Raw genomic sequence first — 12,402 nt, 5'->3', positions numbered from 1 at the left:
TATGCCCTTCACTTACATGTGAAGCCGCTGGATGTGCTGTATAAACTTTATGTAGCTGAGACTACATACAGCATACCACACTGTGTTCTGGGTTTGAGCCAAGACCTTCCTGTCTCATACCTGGAACCAGGGCTTTTTTTCAGAGGGAACTTGGTGGAACCAAGTTCCACCACCTCTGGCTCAGACCCTTGGGGGGGGGGTGCTCACCACAATCACTTGTAAATGCAGAAGTCTGGTTTCTGTGTTCATAAGTGACAGCTCTGCACTTTGTGTGTAACCCCCCAGAACTCTGTATGTAATGAAATTCTCTTATTTAATACCCCTGTAAGACCCTCCTACTGTTCGTGAAATTTGACTGATTACACCCACTATTTGATGTGACTTGGAGAGTGTGTGTGCGGGTGGAGGGGCTTTGGGGGGTCGTGGTTGAGTTCCAGCACCTATTGTTTGAGAAAAAAAGCCCTGCCTGGAACACAATAGAGTCTATCTGAGAGGCGCTCAGCCATTTATAGGAAGCAATGAATTCTAGCAATGAATACAAAATCAGAGAGGCAGGCTGATGAAGTCACGACCTCTGACTCAGCCAGTCAGAGGAAACTTTTTATTCATATTTAGAATACATCCCTTTCTATAAATGGCTCAGTGCTGCTCAGATAGACTCTAGTGTGCTCAGGGTGTGAGACTGGAAGTCTCAACTTGAACTTGGAAGACAGTGCTGTATGCTGTATGTAGCCTCAGCTACATACAGTTTATACTATACATCCTGTGACCCCACATGTTAGTGAGAGACATAGTTTGTTTGGGTCAGCTTGGCCCAAACAAACTATGTAAAGTGTATCAAAAGCTGAAGTTCAGCTTTAAGTTGCATTGAGGCTTAGATTTTAATTATTTTCTCCATGACCAATTCCAGCGTCCAGTATCTTTGACCACAGATGTTTGTGTCTGCAGAATTCTATGAACCGCTCAAAGAGCTAAGGTATACTGGTAAAAGTAAATTGCTAATGTTTTACCTTAGTGCCTAATCAAAAAGTAAAAAGAATGAAAATGTTGCCTTTCTACAAATCAGGGTCTAATTGCTCTAAAATATATAATACTTAACAAGATTTTCTGTACCCCCATTTATCAAACATAAATAAATAATTAAAATAATAACATCTCATACCTTTGGCCATTTTGGATTCAGAAGTCGTGCTTTGATTGCATCATCCAAAGCCTTTTCATATTTCTGAGTTTTCAGGAAAGCAGCGGATCTGTTGCTGTACAAAATACAGTTCTGGGGGTCGACCTGCAAAGTCTCACTGTACAGCTCAATGGCCAGTTCGAAGTCTCCATTTTTACAAGCTTCATTGCTCTGGCGTACTTTCTCAATAAATTCTTCTTTACCAAGAATTGAATTTTCAACCACTTTCCCTCCAAAGGATTTGGCTGAGATGCCTGCAGCCTGCAACGATTAAAAAAAATACAATGCGTATTATTATTTAATTGTTTCATGTAAAAAGACTTTGTGATGGAATTTCCTGTCGTTTTATTTTAAATCATTTAAAACATACCTGTCTTTCAACTATGTAGGAAAAAGCAACAGTTTCACTTTAATAACAGCTCTACCATCAACCTATTCTTTACCCTTCATTTACCTAACACTCCATTCAAAGAGGAGGTAGAAAATATACTGTGGGGGGGGACATGGGACTTTACGCCCCTTCCTCCTTTATGAAACCTTTAGTGCTTGGCCGCTCAGGTATCTAGCACATCTAGGGGTAGGAAACTAGGGCCTGATCCACAGCCGCCGAGCGCAACTTAACTTTTCAGAGTTAAGTTACACTGCCGCAAATCTCCCAAGTTAGGTGCCGATCCACAAAGCACTTACCTGGAAATTTGCTGCACTGTAACTTAACTCCGTCTGGCGCAAGGCGTTCCTAATACAAATGGGCGATTCCCATTTAAATTAGGCGCGCTCCCGCGCCAGACGTACTGCGCATGCTCCGTCGGGTAACTTACCCGACGTGCATTGCGCTAACTGACGTCGCTCCGACGTCATTTGCTTAGACGTTAACGTAAATGGCGTCCAGCGCCATTCACGAACGTCTTACGCAAACGACGAAGAATTTCAATTTCGACGCGGGAACGACGGCCATACTTAACATGGCTTAAGAGAGCTAGGGCTGAGCCCTAGTTTTACGCGGCAGAACTCGACGTAAACGACGTAGAATTAGCGCGACGGGCCTGTCGGAACGTTCGTGGATAAGTGTTCATTTGCATATTCTAGGCCGGCCGCAATGGCCTCGCCACCTATCGGCCGGCCTAGAATTGCATCCTTAAGATCCGACAGTGTAATTCAATTACACATGCCGGATCTTCTCCCTAACTATGGAAAACTGATTCTGTGGATCAGTTCCATAGTTAGGACCAGGGATACGACGGAGTAACAGCAGTTACTCCGTCGTATCTCTTTTGAGGATTTGTCCCATAGTCTTTAGCCCTGTGTTAGCTCCCATTAGACTGACCTGGATGATATAAGGGGCTTGCGCTCTTTGCTCCTGGAGCAGTGGGAGCAATGGAATATAATATAGGACTAAAAAATACACAATAATACAAATAAATATATAGACCCAAATAATATCTACAATACATACATACAGTATCTCATAAAAGTGAGTGCACCCCTCACATATTTTTTTTATATTTTATAGCTTTTCGTGTGACAACACTGAAGAAATTACACTTTGCTACAATGTAAAGTAGTGAGTGTACAGCTTGTACAACAGTGTACATTTGCTGTCCCCTCAAAATAACTCAACACACAGCCATTAATTTCTAAACCGCTAACAATAAAAGTGAGTACACCCCTAAGTGAAAATGTCCAAATTGGGCCAATTAGCAATTTCCTCTCCCTGGTGTCTCATTCGTTTTACAAGGTGCCCCGCGGTCGCACACAGTGTGAACCCAGCCATATTTTCATATTACTGAGCTGGTGAAGCATGCCAGGCTTCCTGCACTTTTTTACTGCTCCAGCAGATAAAAAAAAAAATCCAGACTAATGCCCTGTACACACGAACGGAATATCCGATGACATAAAATCTGATGGAATTTTCAGCCGGAATTCCATTAAGCCCTGGTTCACACTGGGTACGATTTGGAACGATTTGAGATGCGATTTGACATGTCAAATCGCATCTCAAATCGGCAGCAATTGTTGGCAATGGCACTGTCCTAATCAGTGCGACGCCGCATCTGCGATTTCAAAAAGTAGTTCCTGTACTACTTTTTGCGATTTCGGGCCGCGATTTACATTAAATTGCGGCCGAAATCGCGGCAAATCGCGGCAAAATCGCGGCAAAATCGCGGCCGCGAAATCGCGGTAAAATCGCGCATTTTACCGCGATTTTGAATTCGCAGCAGTGTGAACCTAGGCTCAAGCTGTCTTGCATAAACACTGTCAGACCAAATTCCTACCATCCAAAACACGGTGATGTAAAACACTACGACGAGCCGAGAAAAATGAAGTTCAATGCTTCCGAGCATACGTCGACTTGATTCTGAGCATGCGTGTTTTTTTCTCCGTTGGAGTTCCACACAGATGATCGGAATTTCCATGTTCTATTCTATGTTCTATGTTCTATTTCTAAACTCCAATGGGGCCTTCACACGGTCGGAATATCCGGTGAAAAAATTCTATCTGACTTTTTTCATCTGAAATTCCGATCGTGTGTACGAGGCATAAGACCAACTTTGCTATGAAAGGGATATAGTGTATGCCCTTTCATTTCTTTACTAATGTGTTTTTTATGTAATCTGACAACTAGCTATTGAGGATAATCACAACACAAGCTATTCACAACACAGTAGTAAAAAGTCATGGTGCTAGGGAAGTTGTGTTATCATACATTAAACACCTACTGGTCACGAGTGGAAATATAAAAATAATCTTCAAAAGTTGATGTTAACCTGACTAAATAGAAAAGTAAAAACAAATGTCTAAATAAATGTTATAGTCCTGAACACAGTAAATATAAAATACATGCAATATATACTCTCTTTTTAAACACTTAGGCCCGGATTCACGTAGAACCGTGTTTTTTTGTGCGGGCGTAACGTATCCTATTTACGTTACGCCTCCGCAACTTTGACAGGCAAGTGCCGTATTCTCAAACCAAAGTTGCGGCGGCGTAGCGTAAATCGGCCGGCGTAAGCCCGCCTAATTCAAATGTGGTTGTTGTGGGCGTGTGTTATGTAAATTTACCGTGACCCCACGTAAATGACGCTTTTTAAGAACGGCGCATGCGCCGTCCGTGAAAGTATCCCAGTGCGCATGCTCCAAATTAACCTGCAAGAAGCCAATGCTTTCGACGTGAACGTAAATGACGCCCAGCCCTATTCGCAAACGACTTACGCAAACGACGTAAAATTTTCAAAATTTCGACGCGGGAACGACGTCCATACTTAACATTGGTACGCCTCATGTACGCCTCATATAGCAGGGGTAACTTTACGTCAGAAAAAGCCTAACGTAAACGGCGTTTCTGTACTGAGTCAGCCAGGCGTACGTTCGTGAATTTGTGTATCTAGCTGATTTACATATTTCTGGGAGTAAATCAGCGTAAACGCCCCTAGCGGCCAGCGTTAATATGCAGTTAAGATACGACGGCGTAAGAGACTTACGCCGGTCGGATCGAATACAAATCTATGCGTAACTGATTCTAAGAATCAGGCGCATAGATACGACGGCTCGGACTCAGAGTTACGACGGCTTATCTGGAGATACGCCGGCCTAACTCGTACGAGAATCCGGGCCAGAATATTTTTCATCATCATGAAAATCCAGTGGTAGATTGCAAAACTCTGTGTAAACGCTGTTATTGTGCCAAAAAATGATAAACGTATTGTGTATTATGGTGTACAGTAATAGTGCTTCATTGAGCAATGATGCAAAAATTGAGCGAAGATGATTTTTTCCACACTCTTTGTAAAAATATTTTGCAATCTTTATAGCTAGTAAAACGAGCTTCTATCACCACAAGCAGTGAAAAAGAATAAAATAATAATAGTGACCATCAAAGTCCAACTTTCCAGACTTTTACTAGCACCAAATTAAAAACAGCGGCTTCATTAGGAAACAGGCAACACACCAAAGGTGTATGTCATCATTGGTTTGACATAACTACTACTTAACTTTAAATATAACCTCATAATAGTATATTTTTCTGAGCGTGAGCAAAACAAGCCAAGCAGGCAAAGCAAATTCTAACTGAACTCTTGGAAAATACAGGCTTTCAATATTTTCCATGAATAGATAGTTTGTCATCTTTGGTTCTTAAAATGTCCAAACAATAACATTTCCAAAGACTATTTCGGTAAATGGAAATGTATGAATGCATTTATTAGATGATGTAAAGATTCAAGAAATTGAAGAGAATTGAAGCCGTTGCAGACATCAACAATCACATTTCTCATGAATTTTCCCATTAAAAAATAGATGAGACCTGGTCAGTGTCTAAAGGCAACTGCTTCATTTTTATGTTCATCAGCAGGGATTTTTTTCAGCAGGAACGTAGGGGAACACCTGCAGTTCCGGCACCTGCAGCACTGAATATTTGTAATGAAAAGGGGTGCCAGAGTTTGCTGGAGGGTCTATTGATACTGGCTGCTTGGGGATCTATTGTTGTTGGAATTTATTGTTGTTGGAGAAGCTTATGGTTGCTGGGGGGCTTTTTTGCTGCTTGGAGGTCAATGGTTGCTGGAAGGGTCTACTGTTGCTGGCTGCTGGATTTATTTATTGATGTTGGCTGCAAGGAGATCTGTTGTTGCTGGTGGGGTCTATAGTTGCTGGAGTTGATCTACTCTTGCTGGGGGTTATATTGTTGCAGGTGATCGAACTATTGTTGCTGAAGAAGTGTATTGTAGTTTTTGGGAGATCTATTTTTGCTGCTGAGGGAGTCTGTGGTTGCTGAGGTTGATTTATTAATGATGGGAGGTCTATTGTTGCTGGGGGATCTATGGTAGCTGGTGCAATTTGTTGTTGCTGGGGATCTATTGTTGTAGAAAGGATCTATTGTTGCTAGGAGGGGGGTCTATTGATGATGGTTGCAGAGGGTTTATTTACCTGCTTTCCTTGTTATCATTAACACATTACAAACAAATTACTTTGCACTACAAAACTATACTTGGTTGTGTATTCTTTAAAAGGGGCGGTAGTGAGAGGTGGATGGGGGGGGGGGGGACCAAGGGACAGTGCTTGGAGGTAGGTAGCGGTGGAGACAAGGGGTGACTCAAAAGTTGGTAGTACCTGCACCTATTCTCTGAGAAAATATATTTATCCATTATTAATTGTTAAGTTTTCCATTATTTTTTTCTCAACCCTCCAACTGCCTCTTTTACTGGACAGATTAAGCTGCTAAAGGACGTTGAAAATGACTGGCCAGAACAACAGGTAATAAACTATATTACAGGGGGGACTGCTGTGTAATGTTGCTGACAGACTGCATCATATATATCATTTTTGATTTTGGCCATAGTAACACTTTAGATCTCCTATTAAATTAAAATATGAACAGGCAGGCTCTTTATTGCAGAAGAGACAGGTAATGTCTCTTCTGAAATAAAATAAACCTACCTGTCTGCTTACAGTTGCCTTCACAATGTACTCTGTTTACATTTCTGGCACCGTTTGTATGCGCAGCAGCGACATCATCCTCTGCTGGCCAATGAAGGCAGAAGCTAGGTAGAAGATGACAGTGCCAGCACCATACCATCAGACCACTGACTGAGAGGTAAGTATTGAGGATTTTAAAGTGGAGTTCCACCCATTTTTTTTATGTTTGTCTGTGCTGAATGCCCTAATCTCATAGGGCCAGATCCACAAAAGAGATACGACGGAGTAACTGCTGTTACTCCATCGTATCCCTTGTCCTAACTTTGGAACTGATCCACAGAAGCAGTTTTCCAAAGTTAGGCAGAAGATCCGGCATGTGTAATTGAATTACACTGCCGAATCTTAGGATGCAGTACCGCATCCGCCGCTGGGGGCATTTCGAGTCGAAATGCCGTTTCTAGTATGCAAATTAGCACTTAAGGCGATCCACAAAGCTTTCCAGCTTCGTTTTTTCGCCGTAAGTTTTAGTTTGCAAGTGTAAAACTAGGGCTGGTGTTACAAAGTGTAAACTAGTCACACCATGTAAAAGCCCATTCCAGCGACGGCATTTGGTATGCATTCCCGAGGGAGAACTCCACGGCAATTTGTAAAAACAAAACCGGCATGGGTTTCCCCCCAGGAGCATACCAGGCCCTTAGGTCTGGTATGGGTTGTAAGGAGACCCCCCTACGCCGAAAAATCGACGTAGGGGGTCCCCCTACAATCCATACCAGACCCGTATCCAAAGCACGCTACCCGGCCGGTCAGGAAAGGGAGTGGGGACGAGCGAGCGCCCCCCCCCCCTCCTGAGCCGTGCCAGGCCGCATGCCCTCAACATGGGGGGGGTTGGGTGCTCTGGGGCAGGGGGGCGCACTCCGGGCCCCCCCACCCCAGAGCACCCTGTCCCCATGTTGATGAGGACAGGACCTCTTCCCGACAACCCTTGCCGTTGGTTGTCGGGGTCTGCGGGCGGGGGCTTATCGGAATCTGGGAGTCCCCTCAAATAAGGGGGCCCCCAGATACCGGCCCCCCACCCTAAGTGAATGGATATGGGGTACATCGTACCCTTACCCATTCACCTGGAGGCAAAAAGTAAAAGTTAGTAAACACACAACACAAGGGTTTTTAAAATAATTTATTATTCTGCTCCGGAGGCCCCCCCTGTCTTCTTTATTAGCTCTATTACCAGGGGGGGCTTCTTCTTCCACTCTCCGGGGGTCTTCTTCCACTCTCCGGGGGTCTTCTTCCACTCTCCGGGGGGGGTTTCTTCTTCCGCTCTCCGGGGGGGGCTTCTCCGCTCTCCGGGGGTCTTCTTCTATCTTCGCCGCTCTCCGTTGTTGACTCGGCGAACCCCGGTTCTTCTGCAGATGTCCGGTGCCTTCTTCTTCAGCGCTGGCTGCCTGCTATCTTCGTGTGTTAGCTCAATTAGTAACAGGCAGCCAGCGCGGTCTTCTGTGACGTCATCTTCTTCTCTTCTGTTCTTCTCCCCTCTTCCGATGTTGCCTCGTCGCCTCTTGTCGCTGTAATGATGGAAGCGCGCCTTGCATCCCATTTATATAGGCATCACCGTCCCATCATGCTCCGGTAGGTACCCACGTGGTGGGTGCACGATGTTGCCTCGTCGCCTCTTGTCGCTGTAATGATGGAAGCGCGCCTTGCATCCCATTTATATAGGCATCACCGTCCCATCATGCTCCGGCAGGTACCCACGTGGTGGGTGCCTACCCACGTGCACCCACCACGTGGGTACCTACCGGAGCATGATGGGACGGTGATGCCTATATAAATGGGATGCAAGGCGCGCTTCCATCATTACAGCGACAAGAGGCGACGAGGCAACATCGGAAGAGGGGAGAAGAACAGAAGAGAAGAAGATGACGTCACAGAAGACCGCGCTGGCTGCCTGTTACTAATTGAGCTAACACACGAAGATAGCAGGCAGCCAGCGCTGAAGAAGAAGGCACCGGACATCTGCAGAAGAACCGGGGTTCGCCGAGTCAACAGCGGAGAGCGGCGAAGATAGAAGAAGACCCCCGGAGAGCGGAGAAGCCCCCCCCGGAGAGCGGAAGAAGAAACCCCCCCGGAGAGTGGAAGAAGACCCCCGGAGAGTGGAAGAAGACCCCCGGAGAGTGGAAGAAGAAGCCCCCCCTGGTAATAGAGCTAATAAAGAAGACAGGGGGGGCCTCCGGAGCAGAATAATAAATTATTTTAAAAACCCTTGTGTTGTGTGTTTACTAACTTTTACTTTTTGCCTCCAGGTGAATGGGTAAGGGTACGATGTACCCCATATCCATTCACTTAGGGTGGGGGGCCGGTATCTGGGGGCCCCCTTATTTGAGGGGACTCCCAGATTCCGATAAGCCCCCGCCCGCAGACCCCGACAACCAACGGCAAGGGTTGTCGGGAAGAGGTCCTGTCCTCATCAACATGGGGACAGGGTGCTCTGGGGTGGGGGGGCCCGGAGTGCGCCCCCCTGCCCCAGAGCACCCAACCCCCCCCATGTTGAGGGCATGCGGCCTGGCACGGCTCAGGAGGGGGGGGGCGCTCGCTCGTCCCCACTCCCTTTCCTGACCGGCCGGGTAGCGTGCTTTGGATACGGGTCTGGTATGGATTGTAGGGGGACCCCCTACGTCGATTTTTCGGCGTAGGGGGGTCTCCTTACAACCCATACCAGACCTAAGGGCCTGGTATGCTCCTGGGGGTGAACCCATGCCGTTTTTTTCTTTGAAAATTGGCATGGAGTTCTCCCTCAGGAATGCATGCCGAGCGACGCTGTCATTTTTTTTTTTTTTTTTCGACGCAACTTTTTTAAGCCGGCGCGATCCACAAAACTCGGCGTAACGTAACTTTGCGCATGCGCAGTACGGCCGGCGCGGGAGCGCGCCTCATTTAAATGGGACTCGCCCCATTTGAATAGGAACGCCTTGCGCCCGCGGAATTTTAGTTACACGGCCTGAAATTTCTAGATAAGTGCTTTGTGGATCGGGCACTTAGGTAGAAATTTTAAGGCAGTGTAACTTAAATGGGATTTTTTAAGTTACGCCAGTTTTTTGTGGATCTGGCCCATAGTGTTCAGAATGGACCATTTTTATTTATGTTGTTGCTTGTAAATACCTTTATTTTGTAGTCCTTCATTACTTCCTCCTCCTTATTAGCCTAGGCTATTAAGTCACAAGGCTATTCGCAAGGGTTTCTGGGATAGGCATCATGTATCCCAGTAGTCCTTGCAAATAGCCTATTTGCATAGAGAAAGGGCGGCAACTTCCTCTGACACTCCCGTTGCTACGGAAACCTGACTGAAACCTATTACATCGCTTGTGCAGCACTGAGCATGTGCGAGATCTGCAAGGCTGAAATACAGGAAGTCATACAGTCTGGCTTCATGATGCCCACACTTAAGATGGCCACGGTCTATTTCTAGATTATAAACAAACTAAATGCTCTAACAACCTAACAAAACGGACCTTAGTTTACAGACTAACTTTACTAGACTACATTAAGCTTGTGTATTACAGGGGTATTTATATTTAAAAAGTGAAATTGTGGGTGGAACTCCCCTTTAATTCTGCTTTAATAAAAAAAATGAAAGCCATTAGCTGTAAGGGCAAGGCCACAGCTTTATTGATTAATAGTATCCATAATTTCAGCCAATGCTTGGCATGTTTGAATAACCCCGCCCCCATTTATATTGACCGCAGCAGTGCTTCCAAGAAACATGTCCATAACAGCACAATACTGCAACACAAAAAGCACTTATTAATTGTATATAGCACCCTAATGCACCTAGGAAGCACATTGCAACATACTGTAATTGTAAACCACTTGTGCATTGAGGTGCACTGCCTTAATAAAAGGTTGAGTGTATGGTTCTATGGCAGTGATAAGCTTGTGCATGCTCAGACTAGGACCTGAACCACATGTGCAAGCCCCTCAGAGAGCTGTCACCAACCATCTGCGGCTGGGGCATTCCTTGCCCCACATATGCATATATTTCCGTCCCTTGTACACACATGACTGTGGGGTGGGGAATGCCCCAGCTGCAGATGATTGGCCCTTACAGGTGACAGATTCCTGATAGGTTTTCACACATGGGTTTGGATCCTAGTCCAAGCATGCCCCAGCTCATCACTAGTGCTAAATTGGCCACTCAATTAAACTGAATGGTCTACTTAACTCAAAACATGTTATAACACAAAGACATCACACTACTGACACAACTGACTGTACACTACACAACTCATTAATGTAAATAGGTACTAAACAGTGTGACAGACAGCCTGGCACACAGCCCGGGTGCCCCTGCAAAGATACACTCCTCCACTCTAGAAGCAGGAACCAGGTATTATAGCTGAGAATTGCACCCATGAACTAGACAACCCTAGCTTAGGTGCAAACTGGAACTGACTGTATTGTAAATTCACACAGAACAAATACCACACAAAATCAGGTAAGAGCTTGATCACATTACCCTAAACCATGCAACCTGTAAACAGTAATATCAGTACATCTAACATTACATCTAATAAACAGCTACCAGAATCATAAACAGTAAGCTATTCAACAGCCACACAATGCTTTAATAATCAGGGATCCCACAAAAGTTTGAGTGTGAGAAGTGAAGTGGACACAAAACTACAGCAGCAGACAGACAGAAACAATAGGTGAGTATGTTTACAATGGCAACTTTGGGAAAATTAAACCATGAGAGAAAGACACCTTAATAAACAATGACACATAACAGCAGGAGACCTCAGCATCAGATTGTTTTAAGCTGATTATAATCTTCTGCTTAGAGTCTCTGCGCCTGGTGGGGGGGGGGGGGGTAGAGGCCCTGAATTTGTATTCAGATCCTATGTTCCCAAACTCTGGGTGTTTTGGGGGAGACATGGACCCAAATCTGAAGCAAAACCACTCCAAAAGTCCCCCCAGGCACACAGCTCTGAAACAATAGAGCCCCCTCAAAAGCCACAGCCCACAGTCAGTAGGCAGTAGGTAAGAGGCTATCCTGCAGTGCCCTCCAAAAGCCCTTGTCCCGGATGGGTCTTTCACAAAGAGAAATGGTTGCACACCTGAGCATTGCTGTAAGGGGGGAAACTGAGTCACAAAACATCATTTTCCCATGGTCTGTTAGGATGACAGCAACAGTGAGTAGTACGTAGATAAATGTCAGTGCACATGCAACGACAGGATGATTTTGTGTTTGGAGTAAAGGAAAAGATCACGCATCAATCGCTTAAATTTTCCAATAAAGCTGAAACATCTGAGTAATAAATGCTTGTTACTGCTCTAGGAATGATAATACAAAATGGTGAAATGTACCCCCTACAAACACAAGACAAATCCAATGGGATGGGATGAGAGCAGGGAAGTGGGGAATTAAACAGCACCAAAAAACGAATATAATGAGAAGTTTTGAAGATTTCACATAGCATCTGATGTTTGTTCTAATTAGGGCATTCATACTCATATTCAAATGAACACAAACAGCTGAATGTGCAATCACATTAGAAAAGTTGTGAATTTATAACATTTGCTGTATGGCACAGCAGTTTGTTACAAGACAATTAAATGCTTGTCAACCCCTATGATAGACAAGGAAACATCTGAACACATCACAAAATCATTATGGTTGGAAAGACTAGGTAACATTAATCACGCTTTGTAATCTCAGTGGAAATTTTAATGAATTAAGTGAGATTATGTAAACGCAGAACTGATTGTACAGCTGTACAGATAATCCTCCACACTCCATAAAAGGATTTGTTTTTGGTTAT

General features: G+C 44.8%; 1 protein-coding gene across 1 annotated transcript in view; it reads right to left on the bottom strand.

Annotated features, from left to right (window-relative positions):
• Positions 1 to 782: 782 nt before the first annotated feature.
• LOC120937514 (tetratricopeptide repeat protein 28-like) overlaps positions 783 to 12,402 on the bottom strand; it is a 100,504-nt gene continuing 88,884 nt past the window's right edge. The window contains exon 2 of the mRNA XM_040350801.1: positions 783 to 1,441. Within this exon, the coding sequence (XP_040206735.1) occupies positions 1,157 to 1,441 (285 nt within the window). The 3' untranslated portion in view covers positions 783 to 1,156. The remainder of the gene's footprint in view (positions 1,442 to 12,402) is intronic.

The sequence above is a fragment of the Rana temporaria genome, chromosome 1, assembly GCF_905171775.1.
Source record: "Rana temporaria chromosome 1, aRanTem1.1, whole genome shotgun sequence".
NCBI lineage: Eukaryota > Metazoa > Chordata > Amphibia > Anura > Ranidae > Rana > Rana temporaria.
This window is presented reverse-complemented; position numbering and strand designations above follow the sequence as displayed.